Source organism: Anolis sagrei, chromosome 4 (assembly GCF_037176765.1).
Source record: "Anolis sagrei isolate rAnoSag1 chromosome 4, rAnoSag1.mat, whole genome shotgun sequence".
NCBI classification, from domain to species: Eukaryota; Metazoa; Chordata; class Lepidosauria; order Squamata; family Dactyloidae; genus Anolis; species Anolis sagrei.
In genome coordinates this window covers 58,283,000-58,307,609 of record NC_090024.1, presented here as the reverse complement: position 1 = coordinate 58,307,609, position 24,610 = coordinate 58,283,000, and the positions used below count along the sequence as shown (strand labels likewise).

Here is a 24,610-nt window from a genome sequence, read left to right as displayed (position 1 = left end):
GGCATATTTTCCAGGGAAGTAATACAGTAGGGAAAGCTGCTAATCACTTTTGATAGCTCTACAACCCAAATTGTGGAGGTCATGTGAAAAACAAAATCATGATATAGATCAGCAGTACACTAACATGTTCAACAAATTTTCCTATTAATGTTGTCATCGGAGAAAACTGAAAACAGGAACATAAATCTTTATTTTGGCTATAGAGATTTATAGGCAAATTTTGTATTTTTCTTTGAATATAATTGCTATATTAATCATTGCCATTGTCTTTATTGTATAAAAAGCTCAAGAAGGGCAATCTCCCCAAACACACCCATGGAAGAAAGCCCCACATTGTAGATCCTTCATTTTCTCCTCAAAATTCTTATAAGTTTTACCACAATCATATTTACAAGGCAATGGCCATTTATGGGATATAGTGCATCATACTATTACCATGTTATGGTATTCTCTGGTTGGAATCCAAATTTATTTACCTAGAGTACACCCAATTAAATTAATGGGAGTTTGTCACAACTGAGTTACGTTTCACTGAATTCAGTAAGAATAATATAGAATTTAACCCATTGTTTAGGTATTTTCCTTTGTGTAGGTTTCAGAATACATTAAACAAAGTGCAAATAATCAAAAGGGATCTATGTTCTAATTTGTTGTTTTAAGACAATATCAGAGGAATAAGGTAATGTCTGTCACCACCAATTAAAAACTTTTATGAAATAGGACTGTTATAAAACAATTAAACCTTGAAAACACATTATTCCCTAGGAGAGAAACCCTAGAGGAAATTCTGCTTATTAAAACTGCAATTTTAGTTTCCATTAAAAATGGGAATAAGACAACAGAAGATCATCTGGAAAGACAAATTATTTCTTAATGTCAGCTGAGCTTATTTTAAATGAGATAACATATCTATAATAGGTTGAGTTTCGCAGATTTTTTGTCTCAACTCATTTATCTAATTCAGTCATCTTGACTGGCCTCATGGACGATCATGTTCAGAAAGAGTTGTGTAACAAACAGCCTTCACATGAAATAACATGCTGATTACTGAACAGTTAATTCTAATTAACTTGGCTAAAGCAAGAGAATTTTGATAAAGTTCTAGAAAACAAATACAATTTGGTTACTTTGAACCACTCATAACAAAACAAACATCCATAGCAAAACCTCCAAATGAAATACTAACACAATAGCAACCTAATTTAAAGGAGCAAATGAGAAAATTAAAATCACAAATAATTTATTCTTCTGTTAGTTGATGGAATACAGTTTTAAATAGCAATGAAGTACACAGTAGTGGAAAATTGGCACAGAACCTAGAAGTGCTTCAGTCATACCAATCTTCCTAACATTTTCAGTTTGAGAACTTAATCTTAATATTCAACTAACATAAAAAAAAGAAATTCATTCTCCATTCAAAATCATGGAGGAATGTGACTTTTGCTGTCTTATTAATTCAGGTTCAGCTATTACCATTTAAAAAATATAGCAACACATAATAAACAGACATAAGTCTTGGGCTAAATTTAGTTATATCTTTTAAAATATTTACCAACACTATTTAAAAGCATGTATTGGTGTGCAACACAGTATTCAATAATGTACCTGAACCACAAAAGCAGTACGGTCTTGAACGGTTGTGTTTTTCATGGTTTTGTTGCTGATTCAGATAGTGGCTTCCTCACAGGCAATGCTGTAAGTATTAATACGGTTCACAACAGAATTTGGCTTTTTTAAAAAAAAAAAAACTGCACTAAAATTTGCTCTTGGTCTCATACTAACCGGTACAAACATGGACACACACAACAAATGCCTTCTTTCTTAAAGATATTATCTCTTGGTGTTTAGACAAGAGTTTTACAAAAGTTTCTATAACTATTTTTGTTACATAGAAATTATGCTACTAAAAGTTAAATACACTTATGAAATAAAATATGTGTCAACCTATCTATAATTTGTTTTTAAATACTTTGCATATGTAGGCCAGGTTAAAAGAACACTTTTTCAAATTCCTTGTAACTGCAATCAGAAAAAGATCACAGCTTGAGTTATGTGGAAGCATTACAAGACCGTTACAAACTCAATTACCAAAAATACAGAAAATTGCCACTGCTAGAAACCATTTTGATAAAACAGCTTCACACAAAGAATTTCAAAATTAATTCTTCATACTAGACTAGTCTTTTATTGTCCATGATCATATTTTCATTCAAACAGTCCAGATACAAATTCTTCGTATAAACATCTGTCAAGAATGTATGGTGGGCAACTCACCTTCTCATATAACATCAAGACCAATACAATGAAGAATTCATCCTCTCCCAATCTATGTTCCCTATCTATATGGGTTTATGACCTTGCGTAGTGTACTGCCTTGCATATTCCATAGGAAAAAAATGTAATATATAAAATATTGCTGCTGTAAAAATTCCCCCCTTCCCCTTACAAAAGAATCTGTGGAAAAATATTAAATTCCCTTAACCTTCATAAACATACAATGCTGTTCACACATTTCAGTCTGTAACAGTTTGTTTGATATCCGATTCTAAGCTCACTGCAAAATTGTTTGTGAGTGTATTTTCTGTCCAATATTGCCATCTAGAGTACAGATGCAAAAATCTTTTAAAAGGGCTATCAGTTTTGTATATAACTAATGCAGAAAAGCAATCTACTGCAAAACAGCCATTTATCAACCATGTGGCATTATTGTCTTCTGTTTCAAAAACTAGACTGAATTGAAGATTATCTTCAAAAGGTGATATCCACAGCTGAAGTAACCATACAGCGGCTAACTTGTACTGGTTGTGGTACTGAATGTATTTTCTCATTGTTGGTAGTTTCCATACTGCCCCTAGAAATAAATTGAAATAGTAAATAGAACGTGGTTTTTTATTTTTCCCCAAATAAAACCAACATGTAGGTCTTAAAGCTAGCAGTCTTCAAGATTATACACATTCTTGAAGTTTTATTTCTTTTAGAGTTGATAGAATTTATTTATTCCATACATCAAGAGTACACTTCTTTGCTTCAACAAATGTCATTCTGTCACTTTTCTTCAATATTGGAAATTAACATTAGATTTCTAAAAAGTGCTCTCTAACTTCCAATGTAATTATTCAATGCCTCAGATTTTTTTCTTGTACTTTCACAACAGTGTTGCAAGTGTTCATAATTAAAATAAAGCTTGTGATTAAAATATATAAGTATAACATGTAATAAAAAACAAACAATAGATTAAAAGTAGGGAACTCAGCAGACAGAAATGTCATGCAATACAGCATAGTAAGAACACTATTCCTAAGCTTGTTAATGAGGCTGTTTTAACGATAGTCCTAGTTAAGTGTTCAAAAGAATCCATAAAGGCAAAAATTATACATTGGGAAAATATATCCACTGTCCAATCCTTTAGAATAGACTCTCAAAAGGGAGAGTCTAAACAAATCCAACAAGACATACTTAGCATTCACTCCACAGTGAGCAGGAATCCAACTCAAGAGTTGCTAATCATAGGGTGGCATTTAAGCTTAATCAACAGAACATGTATGACCCCGTTGCCCAATGTGAGGAGAATGGCAGTTTTCACACGCTGGGGACCAAGACATACAAAGATCTGCAGCCAGGCTGGTAATGGGAGCTGGTATCACACTACACTGCTCCTGAGACAGCTCTACTGGCTGCCTATTCATTTCCGGGCCCAATTTAAAGTGCTGGTTCTCACCTATAAAGCCCTATAAGGCTTTGGTCCAGCATACCTGGAACACCATGACCCCCTTTACACTCTGGTTGAGAGCTGAGGTCCAGCGAGGAGACCCTGATTGCCATTTGGTGCCATTCAAAATGCATTTACGCAAAATGATAGAAGGCGCCTTCTCAAGGGCAGCTCCAGCACTATGGATCTCCCTCCCGGAGGAACTAACGTCAGCCCCATCCTTCCTAAACTTCAGGAAGTGAGTAAAGACCTTTCTTTTTAAGAAGGCCTTTAACTAAGACATGTACCATAGGTATGGGTTGAGTTTTAAGGTTTACCACTATTTATTGAGGGGCTGATATGGGGGAGGTGGAAGTTGGTTTTTATCTTATATGTGCTTTTAATAAGATTTAACCTTTGCATTTTATGTTAAATCGTTGATATTGTGTGTTTTATATGCTGTAAACCGCTTTGGGTCCGGCCGCGGAGAAAGGCGGGGCAGAAATATCTTAAATAAATAAACAAGTCCCATTCAAGACTACAGCCTCTCTAGAATCTGTGCCCTCATACATTCTCTTGAAGACTTGACTAGAACCACTGGTAAGCTACAACCCTACTGCCTTGCCCACCATCAATGTAGTAATCGTACTCTAAACTAATATTTACAACACACTTCAAAAACCTACCCTTGAAGTCAGCATTTATGTACCCTTATGTGGTAATAATGCCAAAAATTAAGATTAAGGGCTAAATATAAGAACATAAAAACAATCTTTTCTAACACAAATAAATAGTATAGGCCTATCTTTAAAAAATAACCATACATCAAAAAAGGATAAGCTTCCTTTTATACATTATTATATGCATACCTTCACAAGACCTTTAGGTTTCCACAGCCCCAAATAGAAATACTGAAATTCACAGATGATGATTCATATTCTCAAGGTACACGTTAAATACTCCATTAATGAACTGGAGGTCCACCTGCAAAACCTGAGACTGCTTCTGAAAGTCTCAGTTTTAAAAGCTGTTTTAGGGGCTGCTTTGTTAGGAAACTAAATCCCAAATCTCTCAGATGTACGGAGCATCTCTGGATCCTGCTCATCGTTTATAGAGTGCAAAATGTCTTGAATTATCCATAAAAGGGTAGGATAAAAATATAAAAGAGCAATTCTCACAAGCACAAACTTCTTGCAAAATAAAATTGTAAAGCCATTATCAGTAAAACAGCCTGTGATAGTTTTCATATCTCAAGCGTGTGGAATTGATCTATTTCCTGTGGTAGCCCTCTGTGGAACCAAACACCTGTCCAGCCCTATGGAGCAGGATTATAAGGTGCATATGGGACTGAAGGTAGGAAACAGGGAAAGTCCCAATTGTGTGGGAGGAATGAGTTCCAGGGAAAATACACCACTAGATACAATACTTTTAAGTTCCGGAGTCCAAATATTTCAATATACAAACACCTGCCCTCTTCTGAATTGACTTTATGTTAGATCTAACATTCCAGTAGTGAAAGGAATACCAGAATTGTTGTTAGCACTTGTGTAACTACTAGTAGCACAACTTGTACATGAAGCCACTACTCTGATAAAGCTGTAATACGCTGTACAATGTTTTGTAGTGTAGCAACTTAAAGACAATTTTTTTGACCCAGGTATCTACTTAATCAGTTTTTATGCAAAATCCAAATAATTATAAAACCATTATTGTTTAATGCAATAGAGATTTTTTTTCTGGCCTTTGCTATAACAGACTGATCAGCTACACTTCTAAAAAAAGTTCCCTATTCAAATTTAGAGGGGAAAATAATGCACCAAGTAGTATTTAAAATACTCCTTAAATATCTATACATTCAGGTCAAATTCTTTTCTCCATATCAATTCTGAGGATAGTTCCATCCTGAAAAGAGGGCTTTGTTCATTTTCTTACTTAGATGAGCCACTTTCTTGTCAGGTTTACCTTTATTCCCTCCCCCACCACATAATTTCATATATGTAGATGTGAGCCTTCTCCCTGCTGCCACAAGGTATTGCTAGAAATGACAATGGGAGTTCATATACAATTCCAGTACTACTCTGCCATCCCTCCAGCTGAGAAGCTCAGCATGCAATATAGTGGCTTGACTTTTAGTGGCCCTGCATGTCCAAAATGTGGTCAGAAAAGGAGACTTCTTCACTGAAGCTAGGCATCCAGCCTTACTACTCTAGTCACTAAGATAGGGGTGGGGCTGAATAAACTGAGTAAACACGAATATTCTCAGAATAGCCCTGTAATCCTGCTGGTTTTTGCTTTATCTCTCAACAAGTGTTTGTAAGCAAATTTTTATACTGAAGTATCCAAAACGGGTAAATACTAAAAGCAATAGGATACACATATTTGATGCCTAGTTCTCTTTATTTCATATTTTTGGCTATTAGATATGAGTATCAATAACTAGATATGAATGCTGATTTTGTCAAATGGATGCTGGTTTAAGGGTTGTAAGAGTTGTAGACCAAAGCATGCAATGCTTTCTGTGTCTCAAAATATGTATACAAAATTCAAAGACTCGCAACACTTGAACACTAGAATACTAGAAACTAAAATTCAAAAGCGTACCTGATCATATCCATAAGGCCTCTGTTGTGGTGGCTGTGGGGGCCCAGGCTGTGCAGGCCTATATCCTCCATACTGTTGGCCTTGCCCTTGAGGATAATTGGAATACTGAGGTCCTGGGGCACTTTGTGATGGACCTGAAATATTTATGAATGCATGTTTCAACAAATCAAACATTAAAGCAACAAAACCAGATACGAGCAAATAATATATAATAGCACCAATACCCCCCTCCTTGAAGCAGAAGAAATTTATACTACTTTAATTTGTTTGCTTATTTACTTCATTTATATTCTGCCCACCTCATCCCTGAAGGGAACTCAAGAGCAGCCTTAAAAATTATTATTATTATTATTATTATTAACTTTATTTGTACCCCACTAGCATCTCCCGAAGGACTCGATGCGGCTTACACAGGCCGAAGCCTCAAAACACAATACAATAACAACATAACAACACAATAGCAAAGCAAATCAAACAATAAGCAAGATAACGACAATGGCAATACATCAAGACATTATTAAAAACTGGTTCGGCCGGCGCACTGGGGTACATGGGTTAAAAGTGCTGAAGTGGCAGGAGGCACGTAGGATTAAAAGGCAGCATTTTGATGCCAAAAGTAAACATACAATAAAATAAACATTTACATTAAAACCAAGACATTAAACAACCCAATTTAAATCCAATTATTAAAATCACACCGTTCCATTTATTAGTTCACTATTCTTTATTCTCTTGTTGCACTAAAAACTTGCTATCCCTAACCAGGTTTTTACTTTCTTCCTGAAGGTCAGGAGGGAGGGGGCTACTCTAAACAAATCCAGAATACTTAACTCTATTGTTTTACAAATGGAATCACTATTTAAAGAAGGCTCATAACTCATAGCCTTGGCTTTAACAACAACAAAGTATAATAAATAAATAATAATAAACTTTATTTGTGTACCACCCTATCTCCCCGAAGGGACTAAGGTCGGTTTCCAACATATATGGCAAACCCAACTGCCAAAAACCATACAGACAAATTACATCAAGACAAGCACATTAGACAATATAAACCAACCTAATTTAACTTAATAAACAAAATACAAAAATTGTGCTAAAACACACTAAAAATAAAAGTTTTAAAACCAATTGCATTGTAGCTCCATCAGGTAAGGTTCAATAAACCAATGGCCAGGATTACAAAATGGACATGGCCAACTATAAAACATCTGGGCAAGGGATAGTGCAAACAGCATATCATAGGGCCGGGAAAGTGGATGAAGTGCAGAAAAGACCTAGGGACTGGGCTAGGAATTAATGATTCTCGAAAACTTGCTGGAATTATCAAGTTCTTCTATTACTGCTCAAATTTGGTAAATTAACTCTGTTGTTTTTTGCCTCCTGGAAGGCAGGCAGTGCATATTTGTATGCATAACAGAAGTAAGTGAAAGAACTCTTAACTCTCCCCTTTCCAAGCAAAGCACTTGCTTGATGGCATCATCTTTCTTCTAAAATACATAGCTACTAGGAATTAGTGACATATTTGAAATTTCCTGTAATGAGTTCGTGAGAACCAATTAAACTAAAAACTATAAATATCTAAAAACAGTGTGGAAACTCTCACATATAATCAAGCCTATTTATGAAAATAAACTTAATTTGTAAGTATGTTTATAATACGTTGTGGATCTGTGAGATAACACAATGGATCCACAAGGCAATACATCTGTGATCTTATAATACCATTCACATGCTCTTTGCCTCACACAGCTAATGCTGCCTGCTGATCATATTGGTTCAGGACACACGTTTAACAACCCTCTGTCAGACATAGTGCTATTAAGAAAAAGATTCCTCAAGAGTAAATGTCTTTAAGAAACTGCTTGAAAACCAGTTTGAATGTCTTTTTAGCTCCAAAATTCCAGCAAGCTTAAAAAAAGGAGTATTGGCCAATTAAAAACAAAGCTTGTCCAGCAGTGAAGAGACTAGTAAACTGTTTTCCAGAACATGAGCCCTTTGTCCCACTTGTGTTTTAGAGGACATCATTTCAGTTCGGTTATCACTGTCTCCTGATGCATTTTGGCTTGATGGAAGTTAATAGAAAAACTCTAAAATCCAGTGCTTTGTGAATGTTTCAACTTCCTTTACACTGAACAGAAGACACTAAAGTTACTTTAGAACTTCTTTTGGAGTCCAATCTGTTTAAAAATGCACTGGAATTTACCATCATAGAAAAGGAGGAAAGCGAAGTTCGAGAAAACAAAAGATGAAAGATCCCTTCACCAGACAGAAGCAACTTGTGAAATCTGGTTCCCTGGAAATTTTCAATGGCCAGAATACCAACACAACTTAAAGTTAACTCAAGGTGCTATTGGCTTTTTGCAGAACATCTTCTATTCCAAGAAACTTTAAATATTTTTCATCTTACAAAATTAGTCAACTTTTTTTCTTCATTACTACCATTGATTCATATCAGTGAGCAGTATAAAGAGCAACAAAAATGTTCACATCTTTGCAGGCATGTAGCCGCGGGGGGGGGGGGGGGGGGGGGGCTTGAGGGGCTTCAGCCCCCCCCCCCCCGAAATTCTCATGGTGGTTCACAAAAAGGCCTTACTGGTGCATTATGTAAACTGTTATGTTTATTCATACCATGATCTGATCACCATACTCAATATATCCCATATGCATGGAGGTATTGGGGTAACGATACAAAAGGTTTGCTAAGGTAGACCCTCTTTCACTCAGACTCAGCCCCCCCCGAAACTCACCCCCCCCCCCAAAAAAAACTCCGCCCGCCCCCCCCCGAAACGAAATCCTGGCTACGGGCCTGCATCTTTGAGAAGGGGATTAACGGGGCCTGGTAAGACCATTTGTCTAAATGGGAGCTCAACTCATGCAAGTTATCTTTGCCTGGTTTTCCCTTTAATTCCATCAAACTGTACATCCATAAAATTTATCCCAAGTATTTTCCTGAAACTACAATAACATTTGGAAAAGTTTTTAAGCTGCTATGGCAAGGAGGGCAAAGGAAATTTCCCATACAGGAACACCCTTCTACAAGCACTACACTGTATAAAACTTTCTGTGGCTCAATTTGACATTATTCTTTCCTTCCCTTTCTCCCTAGATACCCATTTCCACTTCTAAACTCACCAACCAACATTCTCTATTATGTCTGAATTTGAGGGTCAATGATTAATTTAACCTTTTTATATTGACCAAATTAGGATCATGCTTTCACTGTGGTTTTCCTGAATTAAGCACTGTATCTAACTACTGTCCCCAAACTGAGACATTATACACGCAGGATATTCTACAATCTCCTTCATGCAATTATAAATGAGAGGTAAGGAGAAGTCATGCAAGCCCAGAACCAAATTTTAAAGTGAAATGATAAACCACAAATTTTATGTCTAATAGTGGTTTCTGTTTGTTTACTAGACAACAAATTCCTTCCCATCGTTTTCTATTTTACCTAGTTACTAGTTAAAATTCCAAAACATTCTAGAAGAATCTCTAATCAGAGGACATTTTTTTCCCTGAAGCCAAACATCTGAATGAACACACCCTGAAAAACTCTCTAATGTTAGTTTTTCACAACAGGCTTTTTGTGAAACCTCAGGTTTTTATCATTAATGTGACCTGCAATGTATGTTAAAATTGGTGGATGATTTCACTTATCCCAATGCTGAAAGTATTTCCTACAACAATGTTACATGAGAGGGTCTTTTTCTGGACAATGAGCATATTCTGCTACAAAAGAAGAAGAAATTGTGCAGCCTTCCAAATGCTGTTGGGTCACACCAACCAGCATTCCATATCATTAGTTCTTGAGACCAGCAGTTCAACATCATCTAGTAGACCAGAACATTACAATCCCTGTGCTATAAAACTAACTCTTGCTTGCTATTTCATTTGCTATCGGGGTGAACATATCCTTGGGGATGGCAACTTATCTCCTTGAGTCCTGGATCCAGTTTTGAAAGTGGCTTTTAATTCTGAGAAATTGGAAGTGATTATAATATAGACTCGAATCCAAAAGGGAAAAAAAAGCATTTTAAATTTTAAGTGATCTAAAAACCTAAGAATAAATCTGTATTTATTCATTATGGGTCATTCCAGAACATTTAACAAAATGCCATTTTTAGGGTCTTAGCAGAAAAAAACTGTACAGGATTTCAATTTACTAGCCATTCCTATACATTTAGTTTTAATTTTATTAGACCCCAAAAATGGCATTTTGTTAAATGTTGTGTGCACACTGACTGACTACCCTTCAGATAAGGGGGTCTAGATCAGCAACTATTGCAGTTAGAGACCTCAAATTCTGGGAAACTTAGTTTAACACCTGACTGGTACTGCAGCTAAAATTTGAACAAAACTGGAGAACATGATGTTGGGAAGTTTTTAAAATTTTAGACCACTTTGCATGGAATGACCCTTATACTATACACTGTTTCTTGATTGAAAGTTAGGCATCTTCTTACACGCAATGCTCTGTTGCACTGTAAGTGCTATTTTTTATACAAACATTTCAATGTCAGAAGAGAAGTATTAAGACCAACTGGAGTGAGAAAAGCAATAATTACTGGTTTTTGTATTTCTTTGATATTTTAAAAAGGAAGGTAGCATTTCTTCCTTACCATAGCCCTGCTGTTGTCCAGGATAACCTTGCTGACCTGGATACTGCTGCTGCTGATAGCCCTGCTGTTGAGGTGGTGCTTGGTACGCCTCTTGCTGTTGGGCATATTGCGAATTTCCTGAAATATGAAGTTAAAATAAAAGGAATTAAAGGCACTTTCTCTAGTTTGGCTCTTTTCTGTTTTAAGATGAACAATGAACATAACAAAAACAATGTAAATGCAGTCTTGATCTCCAAAACAGAACAAAACAGAGAAAAAACAAACCAAAACAGAAGGAATTCAGCCAAACAAACTGCAGTTAAAGCCAAATTTTGCAAGGCTAAACTGCAGCATTTTCAGCATCTCTGCCAAAAGAGCATTAAGTTTACTGGAACATGATGCCATGACTTGAAAAGGCCATGATTATGCTAAATGGAAAAAAGGACAAAATTAAAGACAGCTACATAGCACAGACTAGCTACACAAATCAGCAAGCTGTTTCCTAATGGCACTATATTTATATGTTTATGTGCACACAAAATACATAACTGGATCAATGGGTTTATGTTTAAATAAAAGACAACTGAAAAAATGCTGACAGTGTTTTAGTCATTTTACTGCTGTTAGAAGTGACAAACTTAAGGTTATAAGTTTAGACGTTTGCAAGAAACTAATCAGAATGCTTCAAGTTCCCTGCAATTTTCAACAGCCAGCAACTAATAAGTCTACAAGAGCTTTGCATGGGCAGGAAACAAGTCATGTTGTGCAAGAATATTTGTTCCTTTGTGGAAGGGGAGAGGAGAGTAATGTATGTGCGCATGTGTGTATGAAGGTATATAGATACCTCCTTCGTAGTAATGTTGGGAGGAATCCTCATAAGGCCTATCGTAGCCTTGTTCAGGATACGACGGTTGCTGATAACCGTAATCACTATGACCTACATCAATTCGACAAGAGACAGGAAGAAAAGTTAATGGCCTCTGCGTGAAAACCCTAAAAATATTTCATCTTACTGAAAACTCAGTGTCAGCTGGAATACATAAAAAGTACCTTCAAACTGAATTAGAAGGATTTACCAATAGGAATTCTCTTCATATTTAATTAACATGTGACGTGGGGGGAAATTAGCTGAAGTACTTTTAGCAATATCAGAGAGGAATTGACTTAGCTTTTAATAATCTTTGTTGGGGGAAAAGTATTTTGTCTTCTTTTTAATGAAACCATTTAGTCCGTTCACATGTAAACAACCTGCATTTCTTTCAAATGAACAGAAACCAATTATCATGCCTTGATGAACATCTGTTCTACTGATTTCTAGTTCAAAAGCATATGCTGTTAAAAGCAGTGTGAACTACAACTAATCAAGCTCAATGAACTTCTAAAATAAATCTTATACAGTATTTGTATGAAGCACCTATCAAAAAATTAATACAATTCCTAGATTGGGAAAACACATATTAACTCGCAAAGTCTCCTTTATTATGTGATTACATCCAGGAAATGTTATGGACACCTACCCGAGATCCAACAGAATTTATTTTTAATTAAATTACTTTCTGCTTTGCTCTAGGACCTCGCATAGTCCTACTTGAAGATATAAATTTAGTTCATTGTGCATTCCTGGACATAAATAATATAATAAATCTTTTATTTTAATGAGCACTAGATATTATAGAAACATCTGTATGTTCTATGGTCATTATCTGTTTTAAATTGCTTGTTTTCCTGACCATGGGCATCCCACATTTATTCAAACTTACGCATAATTAATTTTGTTAACAGTGTATAATTTCTATATCCTGTTATTTTTCTGGTGATTAAAGCAAGTCATTTTATAATTACTTCTTGGTTTGTAGATCATGTTTTACATATCAACTGTTGGTGAGCAGCACTCAAAAATAACAGAACAGTGACTCCTTCAATGGGTCTAATTGCAGATCAACTTCAGAAAACAAATTATCAAAGTCACAGTTTGATGTGAATCAAATACTGATTTTACTGTTAGAGCCGTCGCAAACTAGCCTCCTGCGGGAGCAAACTGTGCGAGCACGTCCTTGACGTCATGAGACTGCGCCTCTCTCTCCGCCCCTTTCTCCGCCTCTTTCTCCGTGCCAGAGTGGTTTTTCCTTTGCTAGGGCAGCATTGCCAGCATACTCTCTCAGTTGGCAGAATTCAACTGAGAGAATACGCTGGTCTTAGCGTATGCAAACATAAAGCAGCCAAGTGGGAGATCACTTCTGAGAATGATTAGCCACATTTTAAAGATAGGATTTTGTGGAATTCTGTCTTACCATTTTTCTTACATGTCACAAAATTGACTCCAGGCTGATCCGGCACAAGTGTTATTCAAGGCTATGTTGTGACATGCAAATTAAGTAAACCATGAACATGATGGTGACTAATGACAAATGAGCTGTTTTAAAACTTAGCAAAACCAACTTGAATACATTTAGAAAAAACACATACAATTGATTTGCAATAACAGTCACTTCGAAACAACTATTACATTGCAAGGTGATTAATCTACCATGAACCCTGAAATTTACACAGTAACACAAAGAAGCATCATACTTGCTCTTGTAGCAACCATGAATTCATCATTACCTTTTTTGTCTCTCCTTCATACCATTGCTAAAAATTAAATTTAGCAATTTAATTTACATCTCTGTGCATGTACTATTATATGGATGTTTAATTTAGAAAATGACTTCATAATCCCTTGAAATGAAATTCATATCAAAAATTATATTCTGTCCAGAATCAGATCTATGCACAAAGGAAATGACATTCTCTGTAGTTATGCAATGTTATTGCAGGTATAGCTTACCACACTTTTATAAACACACAATACATAAATACATACTTACATACATACATACATACATACATACATACAGAAAGAAAGAAAGAAAGAAAGAAAGAAAGAGAAATATAGGGAGAAAATACCAACTATTCTTGGAAGCATATCTGTTGTTTGGTTAAATGGTCTGAGCATCAATGCAAACAGTGAATTCTGATTCAAAATGAAGTTTTTGAAAAAGTAAAATTAGATTGTCTCTAAACTTTACGTATGTCTGTGAGAAGACATTCTTCATCAGCCAATCAATACAACGTGGAAAAAATGCCATACTTGTACACAAATGAGGGGATTCTAATTCAAAAGTATGAACATATGTACCATGTCAATATAATTGATTACAAATGTTATACTTTTAGTTATAAAATATAATTACTGAGCAGACTTCAAATTACTGAACTTGTAAGCTTCAGCAAATATAAGAAGTGTTCAATGATTAGTTACTTAAACCTGTTCAGCCAATAGTTCTGTTTACGGGCAGGTATGTAAAATGGGAAAGTTAACATTATGAGAGATTACCATCAGGGTAATATTGCTGGTTCATGCCTTCTGGAGGACCTTGTCCACCATGACTGTATTGGTCCCCATAATAGTCTTCCTGGCCTGAGTACTGCTGTGGTGGGCCTGAAAAACCACAACCAGTCAATACGTAAATAACTTATTTTTTCTGTTAGCAAGCTCACTTATGTCTAAATTTAATATGAGAAACAGCCCTCATCTATAGACGTCCCCCACCCATGTCACTGTGTTTTGAAAGCATACTTAATGCTTGGTAACTGCACATGTATATAATCACGCAATGCAACTGAACTTTGATAAATATCTATGTGTATAAATATTTATCAATGTAAATATATATTTCTAAAAGCATAGAAACAATATATATGTACTTTGAGGTCTTTTAAAACGAGGTAGAAAATTATGTTAACATTTAACATCCAGACAAATGACCTTTTAGGTTCAAATGCTATTTTGAGGAAAATGTAATTCTATAGGAGTGTAAATAGCCATTTGTCAGTGTACAAAGAGGGAAGCAAGATTTGTTCCCAAGTGCTAAGGAAGAAGAGCCTTAAAAAAGCTGACTCTTTTCTGTCTAAAATGGCCAACAGAGCAGGTAGGTAGGCAAGAAAAAACGGTCTTTGGACATTACTATCTACTATTACTAGTATGTGTTTGAAAAGTCGATAAAAAGAAATGTAGAAAGAATGCAGGAATTCAGGTAAACTCATATAGTAATTATGATCTGACTTTCTTCCAGTGCTAGGCTTGATGTAGCCAAAACAACACCATCCATGCTCAAGAGTGTCTCGGGCAATTTCCAGTATTTATAGGATAAAAACTGTTGGCAAAAAAACCCTAAAGGGCTTCCCCTCCCCCACAAAAAATGCAGAGTAAGGACTGCACATACTCAGTATACTGGTCATAGTATATTGGCATTGGACAAAGTGCTACACACTACAGCACATCCCACTAGTTAAGATATAAACAAGATACTCCAACTGAAAGCATCTCGTGTGCATTCAGTCAAATATTAAAACACGCAACTTCCAATCTCACCCTGCTGTGGCGGCCTGTATGGAGGAATCTGCCTCTGTCCCATCATATGGTTTCCTTGGTTAACTTGGCCCATCATTCCCATTGGTGGTTGCTGCCCCTGATAATGCTGACCACCTCCCTGGGGCATGTTGTACTGTTGAGATGGAGCCTGCTGGTGCATCATTGGGCCTACAAAGGGAAAATTGGTAGCAACATTTAAACCTTCTGTCTTGATGTAATTCAAAGTGAAGTTATTTTTTAAAAAAATAAACAAAAATCCAATATATGAAATCTATACTATATATATATATACACATACACACACACACACAAGTCTGACGTGCAAAACATCATACATTCTGCATTTTTCAAGTAATGTAGTTCACAGCAGCTAATTTATGCAAACATCATTTAAAGGCAAGAATAAGGTCTGGTAAATTCTGAAGATATTCCAGTAGAATCTTCCTGAGCTGAGTGGGCCTTGGAGTGTAGGTACAGGGTGGCAAAATAAGGGCACTGTTCAAATTATTCACGCGTAGAACATTTATGTATGCTGTGTTCATATTTCTTTGATAACTTTGCCTGCCCGCTTTTTTGGGTGCTAGAAATGATGCTAGAAATGTGAGGCTGATGGAAATTATTATGGGGGAGACAGTACTTTTTACTTGGGAGGAATGAACAATGTCTTCATTTTGTGCATTCCATAGCTACATTCCTAGTTGGAGCTAATGCAGTGAACACTGAATCTTAAGATTTCTTTGTTCAGACATAATCAGGAAGCAAAGAATGAAAATCCATTCACATTTTACAGGCCACAGCTCAATTCCAGATACCACCAAGTCCCTATGAATAGTATCTGATGTGCTTAATCCCACCCTAGAAACCCTTGAATAAGATTCTAAAAGGACATGCTACAGATACTAATATTTTCTGCTTTATAGACTGCAAGAACATTCAGAGAATAGGCAGAAAAGCTGTTCCAACATTGATGTAATTAATTTTATTTAATGAAAGACAGACAAGATATGTCTTCATTTACCTTGATTTGGTGGCATACTTATATTTGGTCTGGGACCATAGTTGGCCATAGGCTGTCCTTGGCTCATTGTCATTTGATTCTGTCCTGGCATGGTCTGAGAAGATGGCACTGAATGATTATAACCTCCCATGGACCCATGACTACTTGAAGGCATGTTCATAGAAGTGTTTGACATGTTAAGTTGGTTCGGTCCAGGTCCAGGTCCCTGCATAGGCATGTGGTTAGGTCCTTTGAAAAAAAACAAAATTTTGAAGAGACTTGAAAATATACATTATCTCTTTGATCACTCCATAATTGGTGAGATCAACAAAATGTCTCATTTAAAAATCTAGTGCACCACAATTGACAATTACCTCTGAGTCCCTCTACGGAGGTAGAGAAGATTGGGATACAAACGTTTTAAAATAAATATTTTACTCCCATTGAAAAAAAAAGATTTTATACTGGCCTAAATCCAACAGTTAGTCCCAACTGGAGAAGACACATTCATTCAATTGAGCAAACTAGATTTAGATCATAGTTAGCATTTCTAAATCTACCTGTAGGTTTGTACATGCAGATCACATACCTGTTGATGACCAAAATAGAAGAGACAAATTTATACAAGATTAAACACTTTAAATTCACACTTGAGAGGGTAAATCTGTGCCCCTTAAAAAAGGTTCTTTGATAAGAAAATACATTAAGAGAAGAGATTCTTCTGTAAGGAAAATTTGCCAGGCATGACCCATCTTCCTCCCTGCAACTTGCAGCCTCATGGCAAAAATTAAAACTGTGAAGGCATTCAGATGTTTTTAACTGAAACTACCAACAGCCCTAACCTAAATGATATTTAAATGCTGGGCCTTGCACAGAATTCCCTCATCTATTCTAGATTGCACAGGTTTTGTGTAGCAGTAGTCAAGTCACTTTTCATTAGTCATGCTAAAGGAGGATTAGAGCAAACTATTGTAATATTTCTATTCATTTGAGCATTTATTTTATTCTGAACAGAAAATACCTACATGGAAATGGGGTCTTCAAACTCCATGTTTTTCTGTATTTCATTTCAGAGGCTGGCTAGGCCTACTGGATTCTTCATGATTGGTATACTGCCACAGGCTTAACACCACACTTCCTTCACTTATTTCCAACATTTTTTTTCATCTCATCTAAAACCTAACTAGGAAATGCATGAGAGCCATAAATTTGGCATAGTTTCCAGGCTCTCCAGAACTATATATCAAATTTACTGCTCTCCTCTAGTGCATGACACCAATTTGAAGTTGAAACAGTTTTCTTTTTTCATTATTAATCCATTGCTTGAGGTATACATGCATACATTATTATGGAGACATTACTGACTCCTGGACCATTTCAAAGTCCAATTCAAAGTGCTGCTCATTATCTTCAAAATCCTAAACTGCTTAAGGCATAGAAATTAAAAGAGCCACCTTCAACTTTTTTCTTTGGACATTCAGGTAAATATCATGGGTTGGAGTTCTTGTCACCAGCTTTGACTGCTCCACCAGTTATACCTTTTTCCAGGCACGGTTCTCCTAATCATAGCAACACATGTGCTGATAACTTCCTGAACTACTGCAATGCTCCCCACTTGGGGCTTCTCTTGAAAAAGATTTGGAAGCTGCAGTTAGTACAAAATCTAACAGCTAGATCCACCGTGATATGAAAGGAATTTTGCTTGGCAGCAAAGATATTCCCAATCCGAATACAATGAGCTACTGATAATATTTAAAACCATAAACCTGTATGTCACCTGTTCTCATTTAAACAAATATGCAGTCTACAAAACCCCATCTTCCTTTGTGTCTCATCATTCTGGATCGGAACTGAGCCACTTGTTGACGTCCGGATATTTTATCAATGCAGTTCCCATCAGTCCTAGCTGGCACATCCAACACCTGGAGAGAGTTGCTCACCCTTTATCTTAAGAGCCGCCGCAAACTAGGCTCCTGCGGGAGCAAACCTTGCCAGCACGTCCCTGACGTCATGAGGCTGCGCCTCTCGCCCCGCCCCTTTCTCCGCCTCTTTCTCCGTGCCAGAGTGGTTTTCCCTTTGCTAGGGCAGCATTGCCAGTGTACTCTCTCAGTTGGCAGAATTCAACTGAGAGAATACGCTGGCAATGCTGCCCTAGCAAAGGAAAAACCACTCTGGCACGGAGAAAGAGGCTGAGAAAGGGGCGGGGCGAGAGGCGGAGTCTCATGACTTCAGGGACGTGCTGGCAAGGTTTGCTCCCGCAGGAGCCTAGTTTGCGACAGGTCTAACACAACTTGGATATATTTAAAATAACTTCTAAGCCTTTGTACTCAGAATGAAACCTTATCAAGTTGTACTCCAAAGTGTGCTGCAGACTGCAGCTTAAATTATTTGCTGATGACTTGTTGGGTAAAGTCTTGCAAGCTTTTAGAAATGTTGTTGGTATATTTTTCTCTTAGCTATATCAAGCTGGGTTCACTTATTTAAATAGTGAACCATGAATATAGAGAAGGCAGCAAAAGAAAAAAAATTAGAGTTGCTTTGAAACAGAATCAGCCAATACAAATCAGCACTAAGGCTTGTATGACAAATATATTACAAAACAGCCTTGCTAAAAAGAAAGTTTGAAATGACTTCACAAGGAAACCATCCCCTCCACAACTAGTATTAGCAACAAGGGGTAAAGCTGTTTTGTGTTTCTCCTTGCAAATACTGACATTTTTCATCCTTCTGTTCTCTAATAAAACCGTCTTTAGGATTAGACTTGAAACAAAGGTTTGGGGGCATTTTCCCACATCAATTGTTAAATACAAATTGTCTGTTTTTGTCTGCTATGCCCAAAAGAAGATTAGCTAAGATTTGATTTGCTGTCTAAGTGGTTTTTCAATAAGATTAATCTCTAACTCATCATCTAACTTAGTTGAGATGGTTATAATTTCTTGCAAAGAGAATTTGTTCAGCCACAGGCCAATACCTTTCTTTCTAAACACAGCTGTACTGAGCATGCCTTCAGACAGACTAAATTTAGACAGTTCTGTTCAGAGGAATGCTGCATGTCAGCTACATCAAAGCCCAAGGGCAGCCTGATAAACACAGAATACAGGTCATGTAGCTCTGTAGCTAACAAACTCTAAGAGAGCTTTTACTCTGGGGCATTCAAAGCAGTTTTGTCGTCAACAATCTTCTATTCCCTGTGTGCACATGCTATTTCAGTTGCTGAAAAACCGTAGTGTTACTGTCTTCAAGGAGAAAAACTTACCAGGCATCTGGCCATTCATCTGGTTCTGCAAGTGTGGTGCGGGAGGGCCCCCACCAACCATACCATCTGAACCCATATTATGAGACCGAGGGGGTGGGGGAGGGCCACTCTGACTCATTCCTCCTGGACCCATCGGCATATTCTGCGTAGGCGGCTAGAAGACAATTTAATGACACAGAAGCCATTAGTTTAATGAATACACTGCTTGCATGTGTTGTTGTAGTAGAGCCTGTGAGTAATGTTACAAACAGTAGTATGGGTGCCAGAAGGGGAAAAAGGGTTACTCGGGAGCAGGAATCTGATGATGAGCAGCAGAGAAAGAGGATTCGGGTCATATTTACAGCACCTACAGATGAGGAGTCGTTTGAGGGATTCTTTGGGGGTGATGGGTCAATGAGTGAAGGAGAAGAAGGAGACACCATGGACTGGACTAAGATAAGAGAAATGCAAGATATTTGTGAGGAGCCAACAACTAGTGATGCCTTTATGGGGTTCTCTTGGGGTGAATTCTGGCAATCAGGGGATCTAACTGAGTCTTGGGGGGACCCAAGTCTTGACAGGAGATGGAGGAATTGGAGGGAAGGACAAGGGAATTCACATGAAGAGCTGGGAGCAGCTGCGGGGGATAATGATGGGGCGGTGTTCAGTTCATCTTCTGATGATGATTTGTAAAGCGAGTTCAGGGGTGATGGGTCATTGCAGAAGGCAAGGTTCTGATGAGCGTTCGTGTGTTGGGTGCTGTGTATTGGAAAAGATTCTTGTAGACTTGTTGCTGCCTGTTTCGTGTTCGGCGTTGGTTTAGGTCTGCAGTTTTGGATCTCCTGATCGTTTGCATGCTATTGACCCCGATTGGCTTCTCGTGAATGTGGACTTCTCCCTTCCTGGACCTGGACCGGTTTGGCTAAAGATGCTGCTTCTGCGGACACTGGAGCAGCGCTGTTTCGGATTTCTCCCGCTTCAACCCTGGACTTCGGCTGACGACACTTCTCTTTCTGCGGCCCCTCCTTTTGTTAACCATTTGTGTACCGTGCCATTTTGTTTTGCCTCAGAGCACTTTGTTTGATTCATTTCTTTTTCATCCAGTTAATCTGGATTATATTTCTGTTAACCTTTTTGACCAGGTCAGGCTTGTTTCTTGAGTTTTGACCAGTGGCACTGCATTTAAGTACCTCTGCATCCTTTTTCTTTTGTTTTAATAAGCTCTGTTTTGAAGCCATTTTTGTGTCTGGCCCTTTAAGGTGTCCGTGATTCCAACATGAGTGGTACAACTACCATAGTTTTTGTTTTTTCAGACACTCAAGCCTTTCTTAGTACTATCTTACAGAATTATTGTTAAATTCAGAACGGGCCCAGAATTCACTTATTATTAACTCCTTAAGCCTCTTTCTTTACCTGTTTTAAAATAAATTAATGATTCTGTTTTAATTTTCATTTTCAATCATGAATTATTTTAAGCCACTGAAAACATGGGACCATTAGGTTATATTCAAAGATCCCAGCCACCGGAAGTCCATGCTTGGTGATTTTAACCAGTTCTCACATACTTAATAGTCTTGCTCATAAAATTTGTTTTGAAGACTGAGATGCCCTCCAAAATATCAATAGATATGGCAAGGGAAATTGTGGAGAGGGGAGTGACAACATGCCCCTGCCTGACTTACTGGGCTGGGAGGTTGCAGCACCAGGTGCTCTCCTTGACCGCCATGGTGAAGGAGGTCGCATCCTCCTCCTGGTGGGCTCTGATTGCATGTGCTTTGGTACACATGGGAGCAGCAACCAATCAGAGTGAGCCACGTAGTTCACTCTGGTCCACCAGGCGTACCTATTGTCTGCTTGCTGGCTATTTAAGCCGGTGCGCTGCTCCTCCTGGCCAGTTGCCTTTGAGCTCTCCCCTCCCACTCAGATACCAACCCTCAGTTCATTAGTAAGCGGGCTATGGTATTATCTTTGTCACAAGTTGGGGGCAGTTGGCATGGGTCTTGGATCCAGTGCTGGCTTGTTCTCCCTTTGTTAGGAAGCTCCAGAGTGTCTACCACAGGCAGGCTGGTGCAGGTAAAATGGGAAGCTGCACTATGCCTCCTCTCACTAGTTGTGTGTGCTGCCTTTTCCTGGGCCCTTCCTGTCTTCCCGAAGCCCTTTCTCATTGTGGCAAAGGATAAGCAGGTGGGCTGTCCAATATGGTAATCCAGGACCTCATACTGTGACCAATAAACAAGCTGTGACCTTGGTTTACCCATAACTATGTATGTGCGGTTCCTGGTTCGAGATGGTGGAGTATTTATTTATTTACTACATTTATATGCCGCCCTTCTCACCCTGAAGGGGACTCAGAGCTGCTTACAAGTTATAATTGTTTCTTATTTGTGCGCTATTTTCTTTGGACTTCAATCTGGTCTTGATCTTATACAATAAAGACACAAGGAGTCATTCATCAGGTGTTGCTATGGCTTGACAGTCAGGCTGTTGAAGCACTCTTGCCGCGACGCTATGGGGGCCATGGAGGCGCCCTGCCCAGGAGTTTTTTTTCCCTTCAAATTACAGCATTTTGGGCATGTGTGCCAAGTTTGTTCCAGATTCATCAATGTTTGGGTTCACAGTGTTTTTGGGATGTATAACTCCCCCAAATCAAGGTGAATTTTCCCCAACGACTTCCAGTATTTTTTGGCTAGTCATGGGGTCTCTGTGTGTCAAGTTTGGTCAAATTCTATCTTTGGTGGAGTTCAGAGTGCTCTTAGATTGCAGGTGTACTATTGGTCCCAGTACCTACAACTCCAAAATGTCCAGGCCAATTCCCCTCAAAACCCACTAGTATTCAAATCTGGTCATATCGGGCATGCATGCCAAGTTTGGTCCAGATCCATTGTTTGGGTTCATAGTGCACTCTGGATGTAGGTGAACTACAACTCCTCCTGAGAACATCGGTCTACAGTCTGGGAGTTCTGGATTCATTGCTGATGCTTGAAGCTTAGGTGTCGGTAGTGGCTTGGAGGGTCTTCACATAGTTAAAACTGGTGCGTCAGCTGCAACCATACCTCAAAAAAGGCTGACTTGATCACAGTGGTTCACGCCTTGGTTACATCCAGAATGGACTACTGTAATGCACTCTACTGGCTGCTTTTCAGACACTGTTCAAAGTTCAGGTTATCACCTATAAAGTCCTATATGCTTTGGGTCCAACCTATCTTCGAGACCACATATCATTCTATGAACTGGCATGGGGTTTGAGATCTGCCAGGGAGGCCTTTCTCCTGGCCCCACCACCATCTCAAGACATGATTTGTGGAGGCGAGAGAGAGGGCCTTCTTGGTGGTCCCCCCTGACTCAAGAATACCTTTTCTAGGAAGATTAGATCAAGCCTTTCGAACTCTCCAAGCCTTTCGAAGTAGTTTAAAAACATGAGTTTTTAGACAGGTCTTTGACCTTGTGTAATCTGTAGTTAGATTGAGGACTCAGCGATTGCTTCATTTCGACACTTTGATTTGTTAATTGTAGATAGCCACCTTTATTAATAGGTTTTACTTCATTTTATGAATTTTACAATTAGATGGGGTTTTATATGTGTTTGTTGTTTTTAGACTTATGTTGCTGTTTCATATGATTATGTATTGTTTGTTTTGTGCAGCACTTTGAAGTGCTTTTGTGAGCCGCCTCAGTTCCTTTGAGGAGATGGTGGCAGGGTATAAATAAAGTTTATTATTTATTATTATCATAAAAACTAGACAATGGCTAATTATATTATCAGAAGATGACAGGAAAGGCAAACACATAGGATATTCACTTTTGAGTAGCTAAAACCAATATGGATCTAAATAAATAAGTATCATTTCATTGCTGGGAAAAGCAGAAATCAATTGATAAAGTTCAGGCTTTTAGAAGTTAATTTCAATTTAATGTAAATAAAAACTTAAAAATAGAGAAATCTGGTTTATGGCCCTTTTTTAAAAAAAAAACCTTGTTACAAATGTTTTTATCTGGTTTTATGGTAAGAAGAGTTTTGAAACCAAAAGTTCTTTTATATTAACAAAATTGAAGCAAATCTGCAGAAAGCTAACCCTAACTGCACTGTGATTTCAAGAGCTATCAAATATGTTATCTATAGGTTGTAATCTTAAAAGCATCTGGAAAATCATCCTTGGAGCTATACAGTAGATTACATTTCCTCTCTATGTATAGAAAAGCTTGCCCTTGTAGAGAGAGATTTGCCTTTGTATGCTCCCATCCAGCTCCTGTAAAAACTTCTCAGGTCTCACCTTATTGCCATTTCTTGCAAAAAAAAACCAAAAAACAAACCTACACAGATTAGAAAGCCTTTTGTAGGCAGATTAAGGAAATTTTGAAACTCTTCCTGACCCTCTGGCAGGCCCATCACAAGTAAGACAGTTATGAAAAACCTGAATGATGTAAATTATTTCCTCTCTCATTTATTCAAACAGGAATTAGAATATAAGCCTGCAAAGTTGAAGGGAATCCCTTTTACAGATCTGAACCACTTCTCAGTGCAAGTCAACCAAGGCTTTGTACAATATAAACCTTTTTTCAATTTAGAATCCCCATAGGATTATTCTTATCCCTGTAGGGTTTTTCTTATAAAACCACTTACACAAAGTATTAAATCAGTCTGTTCAGGAGGAGATAGGTTGAACCAAATAATGGTTTAAACTGTACTTGCAAAAGACATGAATAAAATGATGTAAACATAAAAAATGTCCACAGGTCTTGCACTGTTCTTGCTTGTTAATAGTAACTCAAGAATTTATCCATTCTACATTATTTGGCTTTGAAAAAAGAACATCTACCTAGTGATTGTTGTTACATATTTTCAAATAATTTCTGATTTATAGTGACTTTAAGGTGGTGAACCTATCATGGAGTTTTCTTGGCAACATTTGTTCAGAGCAGTTTTGTCTTGTGCCTACCTTTGAGGCTGAGTGTGACTTACCCAATCTCATTCAGTGAGCTTCCATGGTTGAGTTGGGGTTTGAACACTGGTCTCCAGTGTCATAATTCAATGCTCAGAACACCACACCACACTGGCTCTCTAACTTATTGC

The 24,610-nt window shown here is 37.7% G+C and overlaps 1 protein-coding gene across 3 annotated transcripts in view; it reads right to left on the bottom strand.

The window, feature by feature from the left end:
* Window positions 1-1,223: 1,223 nt before the first annotated feature.
* SS18 (SS18 subunit of BAF chromatin remodeling complex) overlaps window positions 1,224-24,610 on the bottom strand; it is a 33,141-nt gene continuing 9,754 nt past the window's right edge. Inside the window, exons 4-11 of one of the 3 annotated variants that reach the window (XM_060775192.2) lie at window positions 19,561-19,714; window positions 16,326-16,553; window positions 15,308-15,475; window positions 14,270-14,374; window positions 11,738-11,830; window positions 10,915-11,031; window positions 6,290-6,423; window positions 1,224-2,851 (exon numbers count right to left, since the gene is read on the bottom strand). In XM_060775192.2, coding sequence (XP_060631175.1) covers window positions 2,825-2,851; window positions 6,290-6,423; window positions 10,915-11,031; window positions 11,738-11,830; window positions 14,270-14,374; window positions 15,308-15,475; window positions 16,326-16,553; window positions 19,561-19,714 — 1,026 coding nt within the window. In that variant the 3' untranslated portion in view covers window positions 1,224-2,824. The remainder of the gene's footprint in view (window positions 2,852-6,289; window positions 6,424-10,914; window positions 11,032-11,737; window positions 11,831-14,269; window positions 14,375-15,307; window positions 15,476-16,325; window positions 16,554-19,560; window positions 19,715-24,610) is intronic. The other 2 variants (XM_060775193.2, XM_060775195.2) reach the window with 2 other exon arrangements.